The sequence below is a fragment of the Leptonychotes weddellii genome, chromosome 16, assembly GCF_054177405.1.
Source record: "Leptonychotes weddellii isolate Sample4059 chromosome 16, ASM5417740v2, whole genome shotgun sequence".
Lineage (NCBI taxonomy): Eukaryota > Metazoa > Chordata > Mammalia > Carnivora > Phocidae > Leptonychotes > Leptonychotes weddellii.
Window position 1 is genome coordinate 38,400,160 of NC_138384.1, and position 27,977 is coordinate 38,428,136.

The following is a 27,977-nucleotide window of genomic DNA, read 5'->3' on the forward strand; positions in this document are numbered from 1 at the left end:
TGTTGGACTGCTGGTGTCTCATAGATCATTATGGCTCTTTTTTTTTTTTTTCCCCAGTCTTTTTTCAGTCTGGATCCTCAGTGGGGGATTCCTATTGAATTGTCCTGAAGTTTACTGATCTTTTCTTCTATTGTGTTTAATCTGCTGCAGATTCTTCCAGTGAATTTTTTATTTCTTGATTTTAGGATTTGCCTGTGGTTCTTTTTTAAAGTACCTAAATTTTTCAAATCTTTGTTTGCTAATCTGAACATCTGAATTATTTACTGGTGTTTCTATTAAGTGATTTTTCTCTTGAGTATGGGTCATATTTTCTTCTTCTTTTTTTTTTTTTTTTGCATTTCTAGTAATCTTTTACAAGTAATCACTTCTAATAATTTTTTATTGTACACTCAACATTCTATATCATATATTGTTGACTCTGACTCTGGATCTTGTTAATCCCCTCTTAGAAGAGGTTAGCTCTACCAGATAATTCATATAATTATACATAATATAAAGCATGGTACTTAAAACATCATGGTACTGGTGTATAAATAGATCAAGGGAACAGAATAGAAAAATTTAGAAATACACCTGCATGTGGTAATTGAATATCAGTAAAAGTGATATCTCAAAACAGCAAGCTAAAGATAGACTTTTTTTATTGAGATATAATTGGCATGTAACATTGTGTTAGTTTTGGGTGCACAACATTGGGTGGTTTGGTGTATGTATATGTTATAAAATGATCACCACAGTAAATCTAGTTAATATCCATTACCACACATAGTTACAAGTTTTTTTCTTGTGATGAAAACTTTTCAGATCTAGTCTTTTAGCAACTTTCAGATATACAATATTAATGGCTATAGTCACCATACCTTTTGACCAGCTTCATCCATTTCAGCCCCCCATCTCTGACAACCACCAATCTGTTCTCTGCATCTATGAGTTTGATTTTTGTTTTCTGTTTTTAGATTTCACATATAAGTGGCATTTGTTTTTCTCTGTCTGACTTATTTCACCTATTATAATGCCATCAGGGTCCATCCAAGTTATTGGAAACGGTAGGATTTCCTTTTTTTTTTTTAAGATTTTATTTTTATTTATTAGAGAGCACAAGCAAGGGGCGGGGCAGAAGGAGAGGGAGAAGCGGACTCCCTGCTGAGTGGAGGGCTTGATCCCAGGATCCTGAGATCATGACCTGAGCTGAAGTCAGATGCTTAACTAACTGAGCCACCCAAGCGCCACCCCCCCTTTTTTAAAGTAGGTTCTACACCAAGTGTGGAGCCCAACACCGGGCTTGAACTTAGGACCCTGAGATCAAGACCTGAGCTGGGATCAAGAGTTGGACACTTAACCACCTGAGCCACCCAGGTGCCTCTCCTTTTTTTTTTTTTAATGGCTAAATAATATTCTTGTGTATGTGTGTGTGTGTATCACATTTTCTGTATCTATTCATCCATTGGAGGACACTGGGATTTTTTTTCTACATGTTGCCTATTATAAATGATGCTGCAGTGGACATGGAGGTCCCAGTAGCTTTCCAAGTAGATATTTTCATTTCTTTTGGGTAAATACCCAGAAATGGAATTGCTGGATCATATGATAATTCTATTTTTAATTTTTTTGAGGAATCTTCATATTGTTTTCTGTAGTAGGTTCACCAATTAACATTTCTCACCAATAGTACACAAGGGTTCCCCTTTCTCCACATCCTTGCCAGCACTTGATATGTCTTGTCTTTTTGATAATAGCTATTCTGAGTGTGAGGCAATATCTCATTATGGTTTTGATTTGCATTTCCCTGATGATCAGTGATTTTGAACATGTTTTCATGTACCTATTGGCCATTTTTATGTCTTTTTTGGAGAAATGTCTACTCAGATCCTCTGCCCATTTTTAATTCAGATTATTTGGGGTTTTTTGCTATTGAGTTTTATGAGTTCTTTATGTTTTGATTATTAAACCCTTATCAGATACATGATTTATAAAATTTTTCTCCATGTAGGTTGCCTTTTCATTTTGTTGATGATTTCCTTTGCTGTGCAGAAGACTTTTAGTTTGATGTAGTCCCATTTGTTTATTTTTGCTTTTGTTGCCTTTGCTGTTTTGGTATCAAATCCAAAAAGTCATTGCCAAGTACCTTTACCACCTATGATTTCCTCTAGAAGTTTTATACTTTTAGGTTTTATATTCAGGTCTTTAATCCATTTTGAGTTGATTTTTATGTATGGTATAAGATAGTGATACAGTCTACTTCTTTTTCATGTGGCTGTCCACTGTTCCCAACATCATTTATTGAAGAGACTGTCCTTTCCCCATTGTATATTCTTGGCTTCTTTGTCATAAATTAATTGACCATATATGTGTGGGTTTCCTATTCTGTTTCACTGATCTATGTGTCTGTTTTTATGCCAATACCATACTGTTTTGATTACTATAGCTTTGTAATGTGGTTTGAAACAAGAACATGTGATGTCTCCAGTTTTGTTCCTTTTTCTCAAGATTGCTTTGGTATTTGAGGTCTTTGATGGTTTCATAGAAATTTTAGGATTATTTGTTGTATTTCTGTGAAAAATTCCATTGGGAATCGAAGGATTACATTGAATCTGTAGATTGCTTTGAGTAGTATGGACATTTTACCAATGTTAATTCTTCCATACGTTAAGCATGGGATATCTTTTCATTTACTTCTGTCTTTCTTTCATCAGCATCTTACAGTTTTCAGTATACGATTCTTTTACCTTCTTGGTTAAAGATAGACTAGGTAGCCATTTTGGAAAATAAAGCCCAATCTGTATTTCATCTACCATATAGAATAAACTCTAATTAAATTGAATGATTTAATTTTTAAAAATGCAGTCATAATATTACTAGACTAAAACATGAGAGTATTCCTTCATAACTTTGATGTTTGGAAGGACTTTCTAACTAGGATTCAAAATTTTAGGAACTAAAAGAGAAAGTATTAACAAATTTGATTACATAAAAATAAAAAACTTCTACATGGCAAGAAACACTGGTAAGAAAAGTCAGAAGAGAAATGACAAAATGGGGAAAGTATTTACAATTCATATACAGGCACTGAACTTATCATCTAATTTGTAAAGACTAAGAAATTTAAAAAAGAGACCAATGGCCCAGTAGGAAAAGAGTCAAAGGACATCAACAGAAATTTCACAGAAAAAGAAATATAAAAGATCCCCCAAAAGAAAAATACTCAACTCATAATTCAAGAAATACCATTTAAAATTCTACTGACATATAATTTCTTTATCATATTAAATTGATAAAAACAAAATGTTTTGACAAAATACTTTGCTGCCTTGGCTGTGAGGAAATGGGTACTCTCATATATAGCTGGTGTCTGACAAAATGGTCCAGCTGCTATAGTGGGAAACTTGACAGCATCTACCAGAATTACAAATGCATTTTCCATTTGACCTAGCAATCTGATTTCTGAGACTTTCTGGTACAGATATACCTGTATGTATACAAAATGACATATTTACAGGAATATTCATTGCACTATTGTTTGTTAGAGCAAAAGATTGGAAACAACCAAGTATCCATCTAGAGATGTCTGGTTAAATAAACTATGATAAATGCAAAAAATGGACTATATGTACCTATAGAAAAATAAGGAAACCATTAACTTTAGAATTTAAAAATCAAGTACAGAATAGTGTAGATATTATAGTATGTTACCTTCTGTGTAAAAGTGTAGAAAATAATATATATATTTGTATTTGCTTAAAAACATTGCAAAGATATCAAAGAAACTTACGAAATCGCTCATCTGTAAGGGGTTAGGAGGTGGGAGACAAAATGGAAAGGACAAGGTGGGCGTAAGACATCGCAATGTTTATTTAAGAAAGGGAAACAAAATATAAAAATAAAAACTCGTCATTAAGGTTGGTGATTTTCTCTAATCATATTCAGTTACATAGATACAGTGATAGAGTAGGAAGAGAGATTTATCTAGGATTCAGGCTTTGCTTATTAGCAAATATGAAAAGGAAGTTCACATCAGGTTCATTATGAAGTTGGATGATTAGCTGAATATAGACTTTAAGTTGGGTAAGAAGGGAGAAGAGGTATGAGTGTGGTGAGTGACAATGTAAAGGTGTCCAGAGAGAAAGACAGCTGATATTTTGGAGATGTTGAAGTTACTATTAATGATGATGTCTAGGATAGTGATACAAAGAGTGAACTAGAGTGGAAGACAAGCTCATTGGAGAGGAGGTGAGGAAATTGGGAGGCCAGGATGATAGATGGAATACTTATATAGATATTTGAAATCACTGAGAATTAAGATAGGAGTAGTATTGAAGATGGTGGCACTGAGCCAGGAGCTAAAATTCCTGAGGGGGAAAAATCTGCATGTTAGCACATCACTGCAATAGGTAGAAATAATGCATGTATAGTCTGATGAAATGATGACATTAGATTTTAGAGAAGGAGGGACAGTTCCTGGCACCAGCAATGAGGAGAAGAGAGGACAGAGTGAGATTGAGGAAAGAGTAAGATTGTAGGAGAAAAACCAGCCACCCAGTTGAGATGTCCTCACAGGAAATGGTGTTGTCAGGGGAAAATGGTTAATTGAATCACACATGGGAAATCTTTGAACTTTTCCACAATTTTGACTTTTCCAGATAGACATTATGGGAACTGGTGTAGGGTGTTCTCACTGGGTGGAGAGACATTTTTTATAATCCAGTTTCAGAAGTCACATAGTTATTTCTGCTGTACTTTATAAGTTGAGTAAGTCACAGCTGTTTTCCCAGGATCAGGTTCAAGGGCAGAGGACATAGACCTTATACCAGTGGTGTGGGGGCATGTCAAGGTTACACTGAAGAAGAGCATATGGGATGGGAGTTGTTGTTCTATCTATCCTTGGAAAATACAATCTGCACTGGATATTTACTAAAGAATTTGCATGAAAAGTAAAAATGGTTATGACATAATGGTCATAATGATGAAGAAAAATCTTCAAGTCCTTTTTCTCAAGTTGGAGGTTTTCATAAGACATTCTGGAAAGATTAAAAAAATTCCAACTATTTAACTTAGTTGGAAACCTCTACTTATTTTTTTAAATTTCTAGATGACTGATTTTCCATCCTGTGCAAGAGGATGTGTCTGCAAAAATTGAATTTTTAAGAACATGGAAGCACTCTGCTTCATTTCCACTAAATTTCTTTTTGACCCATGTTACAAGCTTCCACCTTTGCCTATATACTCACTATACACTATATATATATAGTATATATATATAGTGTATATATATATATATACACGCACATATATATGTATATATACTGTCCTTTTCCTGCATGCTTTCTTTTAGCACCTCTTCTTCCTTTTGAAAAAGATTTCTTTTTTTTTTTTTTTTAAAGATTTTATTTATTTATTTGAGAGACAGAGAATGAGAGAGAGCAAGCACATGAGAGGGGGGAGGGTCAGAGGGAGAAGCAGACTCCCTGCTGAGCAGGGAGCCCGATGCGGGACTCGATCCAGGGAGTCTAGGATCATGACCTGAGCCGAAGGCAGTCGCCTAACCAACTGAGCCACCCAGGCGCCCCTGAAAAATATTTCTTATAATTTCAAAAAATAGTACTGTTATTTGTCATTTTAGGGGATGGTGATGTTCAAAGATGTGGCTATAGATGTCTCTCAGGAGGAATGGGAATGCCTGAACCCTACACAGAGGAATTTGTACAAAGATGTGATGTTGGAGAACTATAGCAACTTGGTTTCACTGGGTAAAGTTACCTGCCTCTTATAATTTAGAATCTGTTTCTTGGAATTTCTGCTTTCTTTACCATGAATTTTAGAGCTACCTTTCAAATAACTAGATGAATTTTTTTCTTTGCATAAAAATGTGCACACTTAGATGGGGGTGCGTCTTCATTTTCCCCATCCTTAACCCTTCCTCTGGTCCTTATAATCAATGTTCTTCCTTGATGATTAAAGAACAGAATTGGAATTCTGTACCATTAAAGCTTATGCTTAATTATTTAATTATTTAATGTTAATAAATTAATTGTTAATTAGTTAATGGTCAAAGAAACCACTTCATCTTTTGTTTCATTTGCACTGTGCTAAACCTGCAGGTGCACTAGAGTAGGTTAAAACTAAACACATGGGGCCTGGGTGTGAAGTTCTTTAGCTTTCCCAGTTAATGTAGTGATGGACTGGATCAAGAAATATCACTTACTATTTAGTGCTCAAATGAACACTATTGCATTTCCTACAACAAATGTGCTCTCTTTTAAACAATTTGCACTTGGGAGTTACATTCTAAGAACTTTTCATTTAACATTGAAAAATATCTGAAATAAGCATACTCAAGAAGCTGTTTTTTCCACATAGCGAAGTAGAGATAGAAAGCTTATCTAATTTAAGTAGCATTTTATCACCTATTTATTTGCTTTGTTTTTTTATCTTGAGTTTACCTGAATATGAGTGTTTAATTTATTCTTTTTTTCAACTGTAGACTTTATCAAATACCATTTTGTGCTATAGTTTATTTTTTTTTATCAATTCTGAACCATAGTATTTGGGTACTTTGATTTCCACTTCATCTCCATTTCTTTTCTTATAACCAGGACTTTCTATATCTAAGCCGGCTGTGATCTCTTCATTAGAGCAAGGGAAGGAGCCCTGGATGGTTGTGAGGGAAGTGACAGGAGCACGGTGCCCAGGTAAGTGAGCAATGATTAGGAGGCAGGAAGCTATTTCAAGGAGTAGGCCCACTGGTCAGAATGTTGGGCTAGTAAGGTTATTTTAGACTAATTAGGGAAAACCTGATTTCAAAACTAATTATAACACTATGTAATCAGACTGTGGTACTGACATAAAGACAGACATATAGATCAGTGGAATAGAATAGGGGCGCCTGAGTGACTTAGTAGCCTAAGTGTCTGACTCTTGATTTCAGCTCAGGTCATGATCTCAGGGTTGTGAGATCGAGCCCCACATTGGGCTCTGTGCTCAGCATGGCATCTGCTTGAGATTCTCTCTCTCTCCCCCTTCCCCCACTTGCACACGCTCTCTAAATAATAAAATCTTTCAAAAATGGAATAGAATAAAAAGGCTGGAAATAAACCCTCACATATATGACCAAATGATTTTAGATAAAGGTGCCAAGACCATTCAATGGGGGAAAGGACTATCTTTAATGAATGGAGTAGGGAAAACTGGATATCCATATGCAAAAGAATAAAGTTGGATCCTTACCTTACGCAATATACAAAAATTAACTCAAAATGGATCAAAGAACTAAATCTAAGACTCCAAACTAGAAGAAAATATAGGGAAAAAGTTTCATGATATTGGATTTGGCAGTGATTTCTGGGATATGACACCAAGCAAGGTATAGGTAAACAAAGCAAAATAGACAAATGGGAGTACAGCAAACTTAAAAATGTTTATTCATCAAAAGACAGTCAACAGTGTTTATTAATTTTTAAAAAAATTCCTACGAGTTGCTTTACGAGGTAACAGGAATACCTTTTTTTAAGTGTTAGAGTAGTGGATCAAGAACATATGTTCTAATGGTATAGTAGGAAAAATTAAGGTTGATTAGAAATTGGGAAAGTTAAAGAAAATTACATTGAGGAAGTAGAGATAGCAGAGGGTTGGGCGCCTAGGTGGCTCAGTCAGTTACATGTCTGCCTTTGGCACAGGTCATGATCCCAGGGTGCTGGGATCGAGTCCGTCATCGGGCTCCCTGCTCAGCGGGGAATCTGCTTATCCCTCTCCCTTTGCCCTTCACTTGTGCTCTCTCTTTCTGAAGTAAATAAATAAAATACTAAAAAAAAAAAGAGAGAGATAGTAGAGGGTTGATTGGGAAGGAAGGAGGTCATCTAGGAAAGTATAGGGTCCTGGAGGCCAAGAGCAGGGCCATACTACAGATGAGTGGTCTTTGATGATATCTGTGAATCAGTATTAGTGCTGCAGAACTGTGAGAGAGTATATTTCTGTTGTTTTAAGCAACCCAGTTTGTGGTTCTTTGTTACAGCAGTCCTAAGAAACTAATATGGAAGGAATCATGGAAAAATGATATATACTCTAAGTGTTTTGTTTTCATTTAAAGATGTCATTCTTCTATCAGTTTTTGATGCCTGACCATGCCTTTCTTTTCGCAAAGGTGTAGTGGTTTCTTTTTTAAAACTTTTAATTTTGAGGAGCGCCTGGGTGGCTCAGTCGGTTAAGCATCTGCCTTCAGCTCAGGTCATGATCCCAGGGTCCTGAGATCGAGCCCTGCATTGAGCTCTCTGCTCAGCGGGGAGTCTGCTTCTCCCTCTCACTCTCCCTCTGTGCTCTCTCTCTCTTTCTCTCAAATAAATAAGTAAAATCTTAAAAAAAAAAAAACAACTTTGAATTTTGAAATAATTTTAGATTCACAGGAGCTTACGAAGAAATGTACAAGGAGGGCGCCTGGGTAGCTCAGTCGTTAAGCGTCTGCCTTCCGCTCAGGTCCTGATCTCAGTCCTGGGATCAAGCCCCGCATCGGGCTCCCTGCTCAGCGGGAAGCCTGCTTCTCCCTCTCCCACTCCCCGTGCTTGTGTTCCTGCTCTAGCTATCTCTCTCTCTGTCAAATAAATAAATAAAATCTTTAAAAAAAAAAAAGAAATGTACAAGGAAGTCCCATGTGCACTTCCTCCAGCCTCCCCAGATGTTAACATCTGGCACAACAGTACAATATCATACTGAAAAATTGACATTGGTACAATCCATAGAACTTTTTCAGACTTCTGTATGTATAGTTCTATGCAGGTTTATCACATAGTCTTGTATCATACCACAGTAGTCAAAATAATAGTACTATCACCTTAAGGCTCCCTCCTGTTTGTTATTGCTATACCCATCCCATTCTCCCTTATTCCTAACCCTTGGTAACCACTAATCTCTTCTACATCTATTTAATTATGTTATTTCATGAATGTTATATAAGTGGAATCCTACGGTATGTCCTTTTGAAGTTGGCTCTTCTATCTCATGTATATAGTACCTGAATGTAAGAATATATATATTATATGAATTACAACTATATATATACACATAAACATATATATATGTTCCTTATATTCATGTAAAAGTGTGTACATGAAAATAAATCTGGTGGGCGCCTGGGTGGCTCAGTCGGTGAAGCATCTGCCTTTGGCTCAGGTCATGATCCCGGGGTCCTAGGTTCAAGCCCCGTGTCGGGCTCCCTGCTCTGCAGGGAGCCTGCTTCTCCCTCTACCGCTGCCTGCCGCTCTGTCTGCTTGTGCTCTCTCTCTCTGTGTCAAATAAATAAATAATAATAATAAAAAAGAAAAGAAGTCTGGGATAAAGCCCAAACATGTAATGAAAGGAACTGCCAAACTATTTTTGGTTTTACTATTTTATATTCCTACCAGCAATACGGGAGTGATCCAGTTTCACTGAATCCTAGCCAGCATTTGTTGTTATATCTGTTTTTCATGTTAGCCATTTTGATATGTGGGTAGTGATATCTCAATGTGGTTTTAATCTGAATTTCCTTAATAGAAAATTTTGTTGAATATCTTCTCATGTGTTTATTTGCTATCTGTGTATCCTCTTCAGTGACATGTGTGTTCATGTCTTTGCCCATTTTCTAATTTGATTATTTGGTGTTTTAATGTTGCATTTTCAAAGTTCTATATGTATTCTAGATAGGCCTTTGTGGATTTGTGAGTTAAACAAATATTTTCTTCAAGTCTGTAATTTTTCTTTTCAACCTTTTACCAAGGTTTTTTGCAGAGCAAAAGTTTCTAATTTACATAGAATCTAATTTGTCCATTTTTAATCTTATGAATTGTGAGGGTTTTTTTTTTTTTTATTTATTTGATGTCAAGCCTAAACACTTCACTTAGTCGTACATCTTAAAGATTTTCTCCTGTGTTTTTCTATAAGTTTTATAGTTTTACATTTTTCATTTAAGTGTATGGACCATCTTGAGTTCATTTTTACAGATGTGAAACTTTAGGTTAATTTTTTTTTCCCCCATGGATGTCCAGTTGCTCCATCACCATTTATTTAAAAAGTTATCCATTGAATTGCATTTTCATCCTTGTCAGAAATCAGTTGGACACATTTGTGTGGCTCCATTTTTGAGTTCTCTGTTTTGTACTATTGATCTTTGTGACCCTCTGCCAGTACCATACTTTAATTACTGTAAACCTTAATACTGGAAAGAGTAATTCTTCCCACTTTGTTATTTTTCAGAATTCTTTGACTATCCTTAGTGCTCTTTTCTATGCATATAAATTTTATTTATTTTTATTTTTTAAAGATTTTATTTATCTGAGAGACAGAGAGAGTGAGCACAAGTGGGGGGAGGGGCAGAGGGAGGGGGAGAAGCAGACTCCCTGCTGAGCAGGGAGCCTGAAGAGGGGGCTCGATTCCAGGACCCTGAGATCATGACCTGAGCCGAAGACAGATGCTTAACCAACTGAGCCACCCAGGCACCCCATGCATGTAAATTTTAAAATAAGGTTGTCTGTGTCTACAAAAAAAACTTGCTGATACTTTCATAGGAATTATGTTAAACCTGTAGATGAAGTTAGAGAATTAACATCTTTACTCTGTTGAGTCTTCCAATCCATGAACACAGTATGTTTCTTCAAGTATTTTTTCTTTGATTTCTTTTATTAGCATTTTATAATTTTTATCATATAGATCCTGTACATGTTTTGTTAATTTTTTACCTAAGTATTTTTTTTTTCAGGAGCATTTATAAATTGCCTTTTTATTTTGGTTGTTGCTTATTGTCAATGTATAGAAATTAAATTGATTTTGTATGTTGATCTTGTATTCTGTGACCTTATTCAACTCAATTATTTCCTTGTAGATTTATTATTGTAGACAGTCATATCATTTGCAAATAGTTTTATTTCCTTTTTTTTCCAAACTGTGCCCTTTATTTTCTTGCCTTATTGGAATAGCTAGAACTTCCAGGGCTGTATTAAATAAGGGTGGTAATGGGGCTCCTGGGTGGCTCAGTCGTTAAACATCTGCCTTTGGCTCAGGTCATGATCCCAGGGTCATGAGCTTGAGCCCCGCATTGGGCTCCCTGCTCATCGGGAAGCCTGCTTCTCCCTCTCCCACTTCCCCTGCTTGTATTCCCTCTCTCGCTGTCTCTCTCTCTCTCTCTGGCAAATAAATAAATAAAATCTAAAAAAAAAAATTAAATAAATAAGGGTGGTAAGAGTAGACATCCTTTTTAACAATTTTAGAGGGAAAACATTCAGGATTTGGTCTTTTACCATAAAGTATATTAGCTCTAGGTTTTTGTAGATGCTCTTTATGAGTTTGAAGAAGTTCCCTTCTCTTCCTGATGCCCTGAGAGTTTTTTTTTTTTTTTAAATTGGTTAATGAACATAGAATGTATTATTTGTTTCAGGGGTACAGGTCTGTGATTCATTAATCTTACAAAATACCCAGTGCTCGTTTATATAGTGAGGAGACAGTGAGAGTCTATTTTTACAGTGATTGGTTATAATAACAGAATTGTTTAAACGATACCAGAAATTGCTCACTGGGTACCTCACACCAAACTTGGGAAACAGTTCAAGTTTTGCTTACGATTTCCAAAGGCACAAAAAAACTGATGTGGGTCAAGTTAGTCTTGCAAAATAAATTAAATTCAGCTTCAAAAAAAAAAAAAAAAAAAAATACCCAGTGCTCATTAAAACACATACCATCCCCAATGTCCATCACTCAGTTACCCCATCGCTCCACCCCTGTCCCCTCCAGCAACCCTCAGTTTGTTTTCTATGATTAAGCGTCTCTTATGGTTTGTCTCCGTCACCCTAAGAGTTTTTTTAAATCATAAATGGTTATTAATATGATCATGGGATTTTTTTCTTCCTTAGTTGTTGATATGATGGATTACATTGATTTTTAAATATTGAATCAGCCTTTCATACCTGGAATAAATCCCACTTAGTCATTGTATATCATTCTTTTTATTCATTAATGAGTTTGACTGGTAAAATTTGATTGAGGTTTTTTTTTCATCTGAGTTCATGGGGGATGTTGGTTTGCAGTTATTTTGTGTGTGCTGCCTTTGCCTGGTTTTGGTATCAGAGTAATAATGGCCTCATAAAGTACTTGGGAAGTGTTCTCTTCTGTTTTCTGCAAGAAACTGTGTGCAAGATTCTGGGAATGTTTGGTAAAATTCTTCAGTGAAACCATGCGGACTTGGAGATTTCTTTTTTGGGATCTTCTAAATGTAAGACTTGATCCCAGAACCCCAAGATCATGACCTGAGCCGAAGGCAGATGCTTAACTGACTGGGCCACCCAGGCACCCCAGCCATTTTGTTGTTTTCTTCTGTTTCTTGTTCTTCTGTTTCTTTTTTCTTGCCTACCTGTGAGTTACTCAAACATTTCTAGAGTACCATTTTGATTTATGCTTTTTAATATGTTGCTTTATTTTTATTTTATTGTTTTCTCTAAGTATTAGCATATATGTACATACCTATCACAGCCTGCTGGTTTTGATGTTTTACCACTTCAAGTGAAGTGTAGAAACCTTACATCCATTTAGGTCCCTTTATCCTCCCCACTTTTTTGGTATAATTGTTTTAAGTATTTCTTCTACATTAATCACCACAAGAGATAGTGTTAAAATTTTTGCTTTTCCATAAAATAGGACTAAAGGAACTCATGGGGTAAAGAATAGCCTGGTATGTTTTTTTCTCCTTTTGCTCATTCTATTATTCTTTTCTTTGTGAATGTCTAAGCCTTCTTCTGTTATCATTTTCTTTGTTTTGGGAGAGCTTCCTTTAGCCACTCTTTTTTTTTTTTTAAAGATTTTATTTATTTGACAGAGAGAGATACAGAGAGAGAGGGAACACAAGCAGGGGGAGTGGGAGAGGGAGAAGCAGGCTTCCCGCTGAGCAGGGAGCCCGATGTGGGGCTCGATCCCACGACCCTGGGATCATGACCTGAGCGGAAGGCAGACGCTTAACGACTGAGCCACCCAGGCGCCCCTTCCTTTAGCCACTCTTTAAGGGCATGTCTGCAAAAACAAATTCTCTTAGTTTTCCTTTGTCTGAGAATGCCTATATTTCTTCTTCATTCCTTAAGAATAGTTTCATTGGAGGGGCGGCTGGGTGGAACAGTCGGTTGAGTGTCTGACTCTTGGTTTCGGTTCAGGTTGTGATCTTAGGATTGTGAGATTGAGCCCCACATTGGGCTCTGCGCTCAGCTCAGAGTCTCCTTGAGTTTCTCTCTCTCCCTCTGCCTCTCCCCCTCACGTACTCTCTCTTTTTCTAAAATAAATAAGTAAATCTTTAAAAAACAAGTATAGTTTCAATGGGTATAGAATTTGAGGTTCACAGTTCTTTTCTTTTAGTACTTGAAAATTATTGTGCTGTTTCTTTTTGGTCTCCATGGTTTCAAATGAGAAATCTAGTCTTTTGAATTGGTGTTTCTTTATCATCAATATATAATACGCATTTCTATTTTAAAGACTTTTTTCTTTGTCTAGTTTTTAGAAATGGATGTCTTGGTTTTGAGTTCTTTGGATTTTTCTTAATAGGTATTTGCTGAGTTTCTTGAATCTGTGGATTTGTGTTGTATGAAATTTGGGAAGTTCAACTGTTATATCTTTAAATACTTTTTCATTCCCACAGTCTTTTTCCTGTCCTCTGGGACTTGGATGATATGAATGTTGGATCTTTTGTTATTGTCCCACAGGGAATGAGGCTGTATTTTTTTCTTTAAGTCTGTTTATCTTTGTTTTTCAGATGAAGTAAATTCTGTCTTTAAGTTCACTGATTTCTAGCTTCTGTTATGTCTACTCTAGAGACCAGTAGTGTGTCTTTTATAACAATTATTATATTTTTCATTGCATTTACTTCGTTTTTGTAAGTACTTTCTTTTCAGAAATATTCTGTTTTTTCATTTGTTTAAAGAGAGTTTGTAATTGATTGTCAATGTGTTTTTATGAAGACCACTTTAAAATCCTTGTCAGGGGGCACCTGAGTGGCTCAGTCAGTTAAGCATCTGCCTTCGGCTCAGGTCATGATCTCAGGGACCTGGGATCAAGCCCTATGTCACTGGGCTCCCTGCCCAGTGGGGAGTCTGCCTCTCCTCCCATTGGTGCTGTCTCTCTCGTGCTCACTCTCCCTCTCACTCTCAAATAAATAAATAAAATCTAAAATAATAATAATAATAATAAATAAAATAAAATAAAATCCTTGTCAGGTAGTTCCAGCATCTAATTAATCTTGGTATTGGTTTCAGTTGATTGTCTTTTCTCCTTCAGATTTTGGTTTCCCTGGCTTTTGGTATGACAGGTGATTTGTTGTATCGTGGACATTTTTGTTTTTATGTTAAGAGAGTCTTGATTCTATTTAAGTCTATTTAAATCTATTTTATCAGGGAGTCATGCTGTTAGGTTTAGTGTATAGATCTGTCCTACTTTTGTAAGCTTTAGTTCTAATGGCAGCTTAGTTTTCAGAGCCCTTTCAATGCTATTCTGATATGCTTTATATCTTTGGTACTGCTGGGAATCCTGTTCAGTGCCTGCTAGTGTTGTCTGCAAGGACAGAAACTTCTGTGAATCCCTAGTGTAGCTAGGCCACCTTCTGTGGGTTGGGGGAGGCAGAAGCCATTGAGATACACTTAGCTTCAGTGAGATACAGAAGGCACTGGGCATGGATTTCCTTATGCCACTGGGCAGAGGACAGGGAGATGCAAGACTCTGCTAATGGTACCTTTCTGGGTGAATTGATCTGTTGGCTTGTACATCAAGAGACTTCCTCTTGCTGTGGCTACTGATACATCAATCACAGAATTCTTCCTGCTACTGCAGCTGGCTGATGAAACTGTTGCTAGGGTCTAGGTTGTGGAGCAGGTGCTAGGGATTCCACTAAGTCTTTTGGGCTTCCCTCCTCCTAGTCTTTTGGCTGGAGAGTGGATTTTTCTTGGTGTGTGTGTGTGCATCTGCTAATGGTTCCAGGTTGCAGGCCTGCTGTCCAGTGCCCATTATGGGGATATATAAGAAATAAAAAGAAAACCCAGGGACAAACTTCCTGGGAAGATGGTGGAGTAAGAGGATCCTGAGCTTATCTCATCCCATAGCTATACCTCGATAACACCCACATCAGTTTGAATAACCCAGAAAATGATCCGATGACTGCCAGAACAGACTGTCCACAGCTAAGTATAGAGAAACCACCACATTGAAAAAGGTAGGAAGGGCAGAGATGTGGGCAGGAACCAAACTGACCTGTAATAATGTCTGTGGGAGGGAAGGACACCACAGGCACTGACAAGGAAGAGGAGCAGAACCCATCCCAGGCCATGGGGGACCCACACTGGGAAGATGAATCCCCATAACATTTGGCTTTGAAAGCCAGAGGTGTCTAACTTCACCAGTTTTTTAAATTAGTTGGGCTTAACACCTGGAACTTTAAAAATCAGCAGGCTCAGCTCTGAGAGAGCCAGGAGGGTGATAGAAAACCGAGTCCCTGCCCTTAAAGAGACAGCATAATAAACAGCCCTGCTGATATATAGCATAGAAACAGCAATTTGACAAACACTTGGGGGTACATAGGAAGATTTATTTGCTAATCTCAGAATATGTGCTGGTGGGTCAGGGATCTATGGGAGACTTCTCTGAGAACAAAAGAGCTGGCAGGCACCATTTCCTTCCCCTGCCCCCGAGCATAGATACATGGATACCTGTGGGAACCAGCACAGCATGCACACTCTCCACCTAGCTTGTTAACAGCATGCCCTGCCCCCATGCTCTCCTGTGGACCCTCCCTTAACAGTTCTCCAGAGTGGCTACATGTCCTCTCCCACTGCGGACCAGTACAAACCTTGCTAACACCACATACCTTCCCCCTTGTTCTCCTTTGGATCATGCCCCTCCAACCTGGCCTGGTAGGAGTTCTCCAGAGTGGTGCCACGAATGTGACAGTGTGCAAGCACCTCCAACAGGGGCCAGCACCACTCCAAAGTGACTCCTGCCCTGGGGACAGGGGAAGATAACCCGTCAGTTTGACTATGGCTTCAGCAGTGGGCTTGGAGCAGACATCTAATCTGACCATAGGCCCTGCTCACCAATGACAGCTTCTCAGGAAACAACACAAGGAGAGCACCGTGAAGTTAGGTGCTATTGCATCTCTGGCAGACACCTACTCTGACCCAACTCAAGCCCAAAGTAGCCCTTGACTGGCCCACTAACAACACAGGGACTAAACTCAGCTCACAACAGGCAAAGAGAAGCTTTGCAGATGACTAGACTGAAGGCAAATGCAGCTCAGCCACAACAGTAGGGCACATGCAACACACATAGGAGACACCCCTGAAGTGCAGGTTCTAGTTGGAGGACACTGCACTGCAGGGCACTACAGGACCTCTTCTTCATAAGGCCACCACTTTCATAATCAGACATAGCTAACTTTCCTAACACATAGGAACAGACACAGAGAGTTAGACAAAATGAAGAGACAGGGGAATATGTCCCAGATGAAAGAACAGGACAGAATCACAATGATAGACCTAAGTGAAACGGAGATATGTAATATGACTGATAGAGAATTTAAAGTAATGGTCATAAAGATACTAACTGGAATTGTGAAAAGAGTGGAGGACCTCGGTGAAACCCTCAACAAAGAGATAGAAAACATAAAAATAAACCAATCCATGATGAAGAACTCAACTGAAATTAAAAATAAGTAGTAGACAAGAGGAAGAGAAGAATGGATCAGCAACATGAAGGAGAGAATAATGGAAAGCAATTAAGCCAAACAGGAGAAAGGAAAAAGAATAATAAAAAATGAAAATAAACTAAGGGAACTCAGCAACACCATCAAGCATAATAATATTCACGTAATAGGGATCCCAGAAAAGAGAGAAAAAAGGGCAGAAAATTTATCTGAAGAAACAATAGCTGATTTCAAGATATACTACAAAGCTGTAGTAACCAAAACAGTATAAAATCAGACACATAGTTCAATGGAAGTGAATAGAAAACCCAGAAATAAACCCAAAATTATATGGTCAATTAATCTATGACAAAGGAGGCAAGAATATCCAATGGGTGAAAGACAGTCTCTTCAACAAATGGTGTTGGGGAAACTGCACAGCTACATGCAAAAAAATGAAACTGGACCACTTTCTTACACCATACACAAAAATAAACTCAAAATGAATTAAAGACCTACAAGTGAGACCTGAAACCATGAAAATGCTCGAAGAGAGCACACATAGTAATTTCTATCACATTGGCCATACCAACATTTTTCTTTATATGTCTCCTGAGAGAAGAGAAACAAAAGCAAAAATAAACTATTGGAACTACTTCAAAGTAAGAAGCTTCTACACAGCAAAGGAAACAATCCACAAAACTAAAAGACAGTCTACTCACCAGAAACTCACTAGAGTGAGTGACATTTGCAAATGACATTCCTGATAAAGGGCTAGTATCAAAATATATAAAGAACTGATACAACTCAACACCCAAAATACAAATAATCCAACTAAAAATTGGGCAGAAGACATTAGCAGACATTTCTCCAAAGAAGACATACAGATGCCAATAGACACATGAAAAAATGTTCTACATCACAGGTCATCAGGGAAATGCAAATTGAAACCATAATGAGATATCACAGTGAGGTATCACCTCACACCTATCAGAATGGCTAAATCAGAAACACAATAAACAAGTGTTAGGGAGGATGTAGAGACAAAGGAACCCTCATGCATGTTTGGAATGCACACTGGTGCAGCCACTGTGGAGAACAGTATGAAGTTTCCTCAGAAAACTAGAAATAGGGGCGCCAGGGTGGCTCAGTCGTTAAGTGTCTGCCTTCAGCTCAGGTCACGATCCCAGGGTCCTGGGGTCGAGCCCTGCGTTGGGCTCCCTGCTTAATGGGAGACCTGCTTCTCCTTCTCCCACTCCCCCTGCTTGTGTTCCCTCTCTTGCTGTGTCTCTCTCTGTCAAATAAATAAATAAAATCTTTAAAAAAAAAAACAACTAGAAATAGAATTACCATATGATCCAGTAATTCCAGAGTATTTACAGAAAGAATATGAAATTACTAATTTGAAAAGATATATGCAGCATTTTTATTGCAGCATTATTTACAATAGCATGGATATGGAAGCAACCCAAGTGTCCATCAATAGATGAATGGATGAAGATGTGTGTATATATACAATGGAATATTATTCGGCAATAAAAAGGAATGCAGTCTTGCCATTTGCAACAACATGGATGGATCTAAAGGGTATAATGCTAAGTGAAGTAGTCAAAGAAAAACAAATATATGATTTCATTCATGTGTGGAATTTAAGAAATGAAACAAAGAAAAAAGAGACAAGAAAACACTCTTAAATATAGAGAACAAACTGATAGTTACCAGAGGTGGGTGGGGAGATGGGTGAAATAGGTGAAGGGGATTAAGACTACACTTAATTGGATGAGCATGGAGTAATGTATAGAATTGTTGAATCACTATATTGTATACCTAAAACTAATGTAACATTCTATGTTAATTATAGTGGAATTAAAAAAGAAAAAACAGGAAAAAGAAAAGAAACCCCAGGGAACTCACCACACGGTAGTTCCTCAAGTCCACAGAATCCAAATCAATTGACCTTCTTGCTTCAGGCATTCAAAGTAATTTTATTGTATGATAGGTAATTTCCAGGGTTTTTGGTTTGTGATAGAGATTTTAAATTTTCCTTTAAAAATGAACTTTAGGGGCGCCTGGGTGGCTCAGTTGGTTAAACGTCTGACTCTTGGTTTTGGCTCAGGTCATGATCCCAGGGTCTTGAGATCAAGCCCCTCATCAGGCTCCAAACTTAAGGCAGAGTCTGCTTGAGATTCTCTCCCTCTCCTCCCTCTGCCCCTCCCTCCACGTGTGTTCTCTCTCTCTAAAATAAATAAAATCTTTAAAAATTTTTTAAAAAATGAACTTTAGACTGTGCATTTTCTATGATATTTGCTTTGATTTCTTTAAAGAAGGGGAAGATCCTAAAGACTGTGTGTGTGGAGTACTTCATTTTTATGTCACCATCACCAATCTTTTTCTCGTAGCATTTTTTTTTTTTTTTTGCTTTTTCTTAAATGATTGCCATTATGTGATCTTTCCAAAACAGTTAGTTTACTGGAACAGTTTTCATATTCATTTCATCTATTGGTATAAACAGGGATGGGAACAAATACAGCTGACTTCTGGCAGGCATACAACTTGGCTGTTGGGATCATCTTGGATACGTGTAGCCAAGTAACTAGTACCACTGATCTTGCTGGATCCTGTCATAATGTATTCCAGGGAGAATGGAATGTTTTATTTAATCTGAGGAGTCTATCTGGTGATTTAGTTAGGAATTGTTATGTGACCAATGCCATGCAAGCTATCTGTATGCTTTTCCCTGGTCTCTTCCCCTGCTACATCTCTAAAGGTAACCATTATCTTGAATTGTATTATGATTATTTCATTTTTAAAAATAGCTTATGACACTTGTGTATGCCCTTAAATGCTATTTGTTGTGTTTTGCTTATTTTTAAGTTTATAAAAATGATAATGAGATGTGTTTTTTGTGATTTGGTTATTTTGTACCATATGGTTTATAATAATTTTCCCATATTGTTTTATGCCTGAGTTCATTTTCATAGCTGTATAATATTTCATTCCACAAATTTCTGGTTGTTATAATTTGGGTTTGTAATTTTGGGCTAGTATGCACAATGGTGCAATGAATATTCTTACATGTCTCCTGAAGCACATAATACAAGATTTTCTCCAGGCTATGTACTATTGGAATTGCTGGATCATGGAACATGTTCATCTTCAACTTTATGTTACACCAGATTGTTTTCCTGAGTGTTGGTAGTAATTTACATTACCACTGCAATGTTTAATAATTTTGGTGATTCAACATCTTAACAATGAGTGAAATTCTTAGATATTTTGAGTTTTACCAATCTCAGTATGAAATGGTATCACATTATATCTTAATTTGAATGTCCTTGATTTCTAGTGAGTTTGAGCATCTTTGCATATGATTGTTTAGCATTAGTGTTTCTCCTTTTGTGAAATGTCTAAACAGATCTTTTGCCCATTTTTCTTTTAGCTTTATCTTTTTTCTAGTTAGCCTGTTTGTGTCTTGTTTGAGAAATCCATTCTACCTTTAGATGTGCTTTATATATATCTGTATTTTTTCCCATAAACTTTACATTTTTCCTTCAACTTGTGGGCCTTTAATGCAGTTAGAGTTTATGTATTTATGGTGTATGGTAGGGAACCAGAGTAATTTTTTTATATCTATAGCTAGTTGTTCTAATATCATTTATTAAATTATTCTTTCATCACTGATCTGTAATGCTTTCTATGTCGGTCTGCTTCTGGTCTTTCCATGAGTCAGGCCCTATATGAATACTACATTGTCTTAATTTTTAAGTCTTTGTGATGTCTTTATCATAGGCATTGTAAATTCTCTGACTCTGATCTTTTTCAGTAGTGTTCTGGCTATTCTTAAATGTTTGTTTTTCCAATATATTTTTGAATTAGTTTTTCAAGTTCTTCAAACAACATTGTAGGAATTTTATTAGACTTGTATTGAATACAAGATAAAAGCTAGAAGTATATACATAAAAGTATACAATAGAGTGAAAAGGCAACCTCTGGAATAGGAGAAAACATTTATAAATCATATAACTGACAAAGGGTTAATATCCAGAATATATAAAGAAATCCTACAACTCAATATCAAAGAAACCAAGCAGCTCAATTTAAAAAAGGGGGAAAGGATTTTTAATACAGATTTCTCCACAGATGATATACAAGTAGCCAGTAAGCACATGAGAAGATGCTTAACATCACTAGCCATTAGGGAAATGCAAATCAAAACCACAATGAAATCTCACTTCACATCCATTAGTATGTTTACTATGAAAAACCAAGGGGTTAAAGGTCTCCCTTTGGCTTGGGTCATGATCCCAGGGTCCTAGGATCAAGCCCTGCATCAGGCTCCCTGCTCAGTGGAGAGCCTGCTTCTCCCTCTCCCTCTGCTGCTCCCCCAGCTTGTGCTCATTCTCTCTCTCTGTCAAATAAGTAAAATCTTAAAAGAAAAAAAAAATAGGGCGCCTGGGTGGCTCAGTTGGTTAAGCGACTGCTTTCGGCTCAGGTCATGATCCTGGAGTCCCTGGATCGAGTCCCGCATCGGGCTCCCTGCTCGGCAGGGAGCCTGCTTCTCCCTCTGACCCTCCCCCCTCTCATGTGCTCTCTCTCTCTCATTCTCTCTGTCTCAAATAAATAAATAAAATCTTAAAAAAAAAAGAAAAAAAAAAAACAAAGTAACAAGTGTTGGTGAGGATGTGGAGAAATTGGAACCTTTGTGTTGGTGGGAGTGTAAAATGGTGTAGCCATTGTGGGAAACAGTATGATGGTTCCTCAAAAACTTAAAAAGAGAATTACCGTATGATCTAGCAATTCTAACTCTGGATATATACCCAAAAGAATTGAAAGCAGCAATCTAAACAGATGTTTGTACCCCCATGTTCTTAGCAGCATTATACACAAGAGCCAAAGGGTGGAAGCAACCTAGGTGTCCATCAACAGGTGAGTGGATAAACAAAATGTGTGTGTCTATATGTATGTATGCATATGTATACAGTGTAATGTTATTCAGTCTTAAAAAGGAAGTAATTCTGACACATGCTATAACATGGATGAACATGTTGAGGACATTATGCTCAGTGAAATAAACCAGTCACAAAAAGACAAACACTGTATGAGTCCACTGATATGAAGTATCTAGAGTAGTCAAATCCATAGAAACAGAAGTAGAATGATGGATGTCAGGAACTGGGGGAGGAAGGAATGGGGAGGAGTTATTAATGAGTGCAGAGTTTCAGTTGAAAAAGTCCTGGAGATTGGTTGTGCAAAAATGTGAACATACTTAACACTGCTGAACTGTACACTTAAAATTGTTAAGATGGTAAATTTTATGTTACATGTATTTTGCCACAATTTTTTTAAAAAGTCAGCATTATCAATTTAAGACTTAGGAGTATATGACTGGAATTTAAGTGAGACCTGTTATAGGCAAAGAGTATAGATTGATGGCTAGCCAGAGCCTGGGTTTCAGGACATTCCAATATTTAGAGGTCAGGTAGTAGAAGAGGATGCATTAAGGGGAACTGAGTACAAGTACAAAGGTAGAAGGATAAACAGAAGAATATGGTATATAGGAAGCAAAGGGACTGATCATTTGTGTCAAATGCTGCTAATGAGTCGAGTAGAGTAATGACTAGCACTAGAGCACTGATTTTGGCAAAGTGATTTTATTAGTGACTTTAGAAATATTTCAACATAGGTATGGGAGTTGAAATATTTATTTCAGAGGATTACAGAGAAAGACATGCAGAGGATGGTCTTAATAAATGGTGTGAGCCAACTGGATGACTACATCAGAAGCTAGGTATCTTGAGTTCTATCTCACATCATAAAATCTAATTTAGGTGGGGCGCCTGGGTGGCTCAGATGGTTAAGCGTCTGCCTTCGGCTCAGGTCATGATCCCAGGGTCCTGGGATCGAGCCCCGCATCAGGCTCCTGGCTCAGCGAGGAGCCTGCTTCTCCCTCTCCCTCTGCCTCTCTCCCTGCTCATGCTCTCTCTCTCTCTCTATCTCTGTGTCTCAAATGAATAAATAAAATCTTAAAATTTAAAATCTAATTTAGGTAGGTTATAGGTCTAAATATGAAAGGCAAAATAGAAAACAATATGAGTATATTTTCATGACCTTGGGATTAGACTGCCTTAAAATTAGGAACTTCTATTCATCAAAACATTAAGAGAGTGAAAATGCCAGGCTGAGTAAGATATTTGCAATATGTTGGTTATATTCAGACTACATTAAGAATTTCTACAAAGAAAAAAGAACAGTACAACCCAGGAACTACCCAAATGACACTCGACTTATGAATGGATAAATAATAAATGGTATATTTGTACAATGGAATATTATTCAGCCATTAAAAAAGAAATGAAGTACTGATACATATTACAAAAGGGTTGATCCTTGAAAACATTGTAGTCAGTGAAAAAAGACACAAAAGGTTACATATTGTATGATTCCATTTGTATGAAATTTCCAGAATAGACAAATTTATAGAGATGCAAAGCAGATTAGTGGTTGCCAGGAGCTGAGGGGAAGAGGAAATGACTATGGATATGTGGTTTCTTTTTGGCATGATGAGAATGTTCTGGAATTAGATAGTGATCTGATGGTTGAACAACATTGAGAATGTATTAAAAGTTACTGAATTGTATACTTCCAGATGTTTAAACTGGTAGATTTTATGTTATATGAATTTTACCACACACACAAAATCACTAAGAATGGACAAAAGACCTGAGTTGGCAGTTTATTAAAAAAGATATCCAGTTGGCCAATAAACATATGAAAAAGGCTCAACCTGACTTGCCATCAGGGAAATTGCAAATTAAACCACAACGCAGTATCATAACATATCTGCTAGGATGCCTGAATGTAAGATTGACAATAACAAGTGTTGGTGAGGATGTGAGGAACGGGAACTCTTTTACAATTTGATGAGAAAATGAGGAAACTATTGGAAAGTGTCAGTGAACTCTGAACAAATGCATATCCCATGATGCAACAGTTTCACTCCTAAAGGTATACATTTAGCAGAAAGGAGTCCTATTTCCACCTAAAGAAATGTACAGGAATGTTCATAGCAGTACTAATCATAATAGCCAACAATTGAAAACAACCCAAACGTCCATCACTAGGAAAATGGGAAAATAAATTGTGTTAGAATAGGATGCTTTATACAGCTGTCAGTCTTAAACTTCTTCTTCTGAAACAGCCTCTGAAAAGCTCTAAGATAAGAAAGACTTTGGAATGTCCTAATTGTTGAAAGGAGGTTAGTGTTGTAGCACACCAATAAAATGGAAATGGACTCTAAGTGAGGCCTTATTAGTACACAGAGGGCCTTGTGTTCTCATAATAAAGAATTGGATTTTTAAATTTCAGTTCAATAGAAAGCTACTTTAATTTGGTTATAGGTTTGGCTGCATGTGACAGAAACTCAAAAATAATAATGGCTTAAACTATATAGAAGGTTAGTTTTCTCTTGCATTGAAGTCCAGGCTGGAGTGGAAGTTCTGCTCTGCAAAACCATTATGTAACATGGCACCACATCCACATTGCAGTCTGAGGAAATGGAAGAATAAAGGATATAGGACAGGGGCCAGCTGGCTTTTAACATCTCAGAAACTACTATATAATACTTATGCATTTTTTAAGGCAGAATTCAGTTACATCGCATATTCTGCAAAAGAGCCTGGGAAATGCAGTGTTTTATATTGGACAGCGTTCTCAACTAAAAACCATGGGTTCAATCAATATACAATATACATTTGGGGGTAATTAGTAGTCTCCATATCATAATCCTTTGGCCTGGTGGAATGTGTTAAACATATACTTGTAGATTCTAATTCAGTTGATCTCATTCTAAAACTGACTCTGGTAGATACTGATTCATTTGATCTAGAATGTTTCCTAAACATCCATAATTGCAACAAATTCTGAGGTAGATCAAAATTTCAGAACCATTGGGGTGCCTGGCTGTCTCAGTTTGACTCCTGGTCTCAGGGTTGTGGGTTCAAGCCCCATGTTGGGTGTAGAGATTGCCTAAAAATAAAATCTTCAAAAAAAATTTCAGAACCACTGACTTGACTTGTTAATTAACTCCCTCACTTTCTCCTATGAGCTCTCATTTCTCTATGTTCTCCTTACCCTTTTTTTCATTCAGTTGCATGATGGTATTTAAGAGCTCTCCAAGCCTTTCATCTCTTGTGTGAATTATTTTTCAGTTATCTCTCTGTTCTACCATAGATATTTTATTTGTTTTCTAACACAAAGCCAGCAATTAAAATGTGTTTCTTATCTTTCAGACTTGGTGTCCAGGTGTGAGGCCAAGAAGTTATCTCCAAAAAGAGACATTTATGAGACAGAGACATCCCGATGGGCTATCATGGAACAATTTAAAAGTCATAATCCTGAGAAGTCCATTTTCAGAGATATTTGGGAATGCAGTAGTCAGTTTGAGATACAACAGGAACAGGAGGCCTATTTCAGGCAATTTGTTATCAACCATGAACACATGCCTATATTTAACCAACATACTTTACTCACTCAGGAATTTTATAATAGAGAGAAAAATGTTGAGTGTAAAGAATGTAGAAAAATCTTCAGTTACCATTTATTTTTTAGTCATCACAAAAGAACTCATTCTAAAGAAAAACTTTCTGAATGTAAGGAATGTGCAGAAACTGTTAATACATCATATCTTACTAAACAGAGAATTCAAAATAGTAGCAAGTGCAATGAATGTAAGGAATGTTGGAGGGCTTTTATTCATTGTTCACAACTTAAACAACACCTGAGAATCCATAATGGTGAAAAACGCTATGAATGTAAAGAATGTGGAAAGGCCTTTAATTACGGCTCAGAACTTATTCTGCATCAGAGAATTCACACTGGTGAAAAACCCTATGAATGTAAGGAATGTGGGAAGGCCTTTAGGCAGCGATCACAGCTAACTCAACATCAGAGACTTCATACTGGTGAAAAACCTTATGAATGTAAGCAATGTGGGAAGGCTTTTATTCGTGGCTTTCAACTTACTGAACATCTTCGACTCCATACTGGTGAGAAACCCTATGAATGTAAAGAATGTGGAAAGACGTTTAGGCATCGCTCACACCTTACCATACATCAGAGAATTCATACTGGTGAGAAACCCTACAAGTGTAGAGAATGTGGAAAGGCCTTTAGCTATCACTCAAGCTTCTCTCACCATCAGAAAATTCATTCTGGCAAAAAACCTTATGAATGTAATGAATGTGGGAAGGCCTTTTGTGATGGCTTACAACTTACTCTACATCGGAGGATTCATACTGGTGAGAAACCCTATGAGTGCAAGGAATGCGGGAAGACTTTTAGACAGTGCTCACACCTCAAAAGACATCAGAGAATTCATACTGGTGAGAAACCTCATGAATGTATGATATGTGGTAAGGCCTTTAGACTTCATTCACACCTTATTCAACATCAGAGAATACATACTGGTGAGAAGCCCTATGAATGTAAGGAATGTGGGAAGGCCTTTAGCTATCATTCAAGCTTCTCACACCATCAGAGAATTCATTCTGGGAAGAAACCTTATGAGTGTGGGAAGGCCTTTAATCATGGCTTGCAATTTAATCTACATCAGGCACTTCATACTGTTGAGATGCCAGTAAGATTTCCTCTCCTCTCTCCCCATCCTACTCTAGCATCATGATAATATTTTTAGAAATACAGGTTTTCCTTTTTGTTTTCAAGGTAAAAGTTGGTAAAATACTGAATTTCATTAATACTGATTTATTTCAGTAATCCTTGGGGAAAAAAAAAACTTCAAGCGGGAAAATGGAAAAGTAATTAACAGGTAAAATTTTTTAATTGCTCTGGTTCCAGTGCTGTTTCTGGGTTGTTATAACACCCATGGAGATAAATTTTATAAAACAGTGTTTTTACTGAAACTAGTGAAATGTGGCAGAAATAAAATGAAAACAATTTCTTCCCCTTTCACAAATCCCTGAGATAGCCAATATGTGAGTGTTGCTCCATCCTGCTCAAACATACCTGCAAATATGAAGGGTTTATTGCATGTGTGTGGAAGGTTATACCAGTTACAGTGACATATTTCGTGGCAATTTCTTTTTGCACAAATAATTGCAAACATTTTCCCAGGTGAATACATAAAGAGCTAACTCATTTTTTTTTCAAGCCTCAGAATATTTCTAGTATGGGATACGTATCTGTATTTTAAGCCATTTCCTACTGTAGACATTCAGTTGTTTCTGTTTTCATCACAAATGGTCATACAATAAACATTCTTACATTGTCATTCTTTTATTTCCATTATGGAGGGTAGATTACCAGCCATGAGAGTGTATGTATGTTTTGATATTACATTGATTTTTTAATTTTAAAAATTAGGCAATAAAAGCACATGCTACAAAATTCAGAAGTTATCAAGCAAGTAAAGTAAAAATTAAAGCTTCCTTAATATCTGGTTTTATAGCCACCTGCTTTACTTACACAGGGTCAACCACAGCTGTCAATTCTTTTGCATTCTTCCAGGGATTAACTTTTTAAAAAAATTCTTCGGATGAAAGTAGATTAATTATAATCTTTTTTTTTTAAAGATTTTATTTATTTGACAGGCAGAGAGAGAGCACAAGCAGGGGGAGCGGCAGGCAGAGGGAGAGGGAGAAGCAGGCTCCCCACTGAGCAGGGAGCCTGATGCGGGGCTCAATCCCAGGACCCTGGGATCATGACCTGAGCTGAAGGCAGATGCTTAATCGACTGAGCCACCCAGGTGCCCCAGTCATAATCTTTTATTCCTGAAATTCTCATCATTGGTCCAAATTTAGCCCTCTTTCATTTATTTTCAGTATTATCCAGGGATTTATAAACATTGTGCCAACTATAAAGTTACTGCCTTTCTGCTCCTCATCCTTCATTGCCTGCTCTGCAATATTGGAACTCTCTCCTTTTGTTTATTATTTATTTAAGTCCTCTCTGTCTCTGTGTTTTTGGTTAAGTCAGACAAGCTAGAAGTTTTTCAACTTTGTCTTTTTTTAAAGATTTTATTTATTTATTTGACAGAGACAGAGATAGCGAGAGCAGGAACACAAGCAGCGGGAGTGGGAGAGGGAGAGCAGGCTTCCCGCCGAGCAGGGAGCCTGACGTGGGGCTCGATCCCAGGACCCCGGGATCATGACCTGAGCCGAAGGCAGACGCTTAACGACTGAGCCACCCAGGCGCCCTCAACTTTGTCTTTAAAAAGGACCAACTCTTGGGCACCTGGGTGGCTCAGTCGTTAAGCGTCTGCCTTCGGCTCAGGTCATGATCCCGGGGTCCTGGGATCGAGCCC

The 27,977-nt window shown here is 37.3% G+C and overlaps 2 protein-coding genes across 9 annotated transcripts in view; one reads left to right on the forward strand and one right to left on the reverse strand.

The window, feature by feature from the left end:
* Positions 1-26,945, forward strand: part of ZNF461 (zinc finger protein 461) — a 47,812-nt gene extending 20,867 nt beyond the window's left edge. For 3 of the 5 annotated variants that reach the window (XM_031026079.2, XM_081807516.1, XM_031026078.2), the window contains 4 exons: positions 5,618-5,744; positions 6,591-6,686; positions 21,533-21,586; positions 24,949-26,945. In XM_031026079.2, the coding sequence (XP_030881939.2) occupies positions 5,621-5,744; positions 6,591-6,686; positions 21,533-21,586; positions 24,949-26,339 (1,665 nt within the window). In that variant the 5' untranslated portion in view covers positions 5,618-5,620 and the 3' untranslated portion in view covers positions 26,340-26,945. The remainder of the gene's footprint in view (positions 1-5,617; positions 5,745-6,590; positions 6,687-21,532; positions 21,587-24,948) is intronic. The other 2 variants (XM_081807517.1, XM_081807518.1) reach the window with 2 other exon arrangements.
* ZNF567 (zinc finger protein 567) overlaps positions 1-27,977 on the reverse strand; it is a 107,727-nt gene that overhangs the window by 51,531 nt on the left and 28,219 nt on the right. The window lies entirely within an intron of this gene.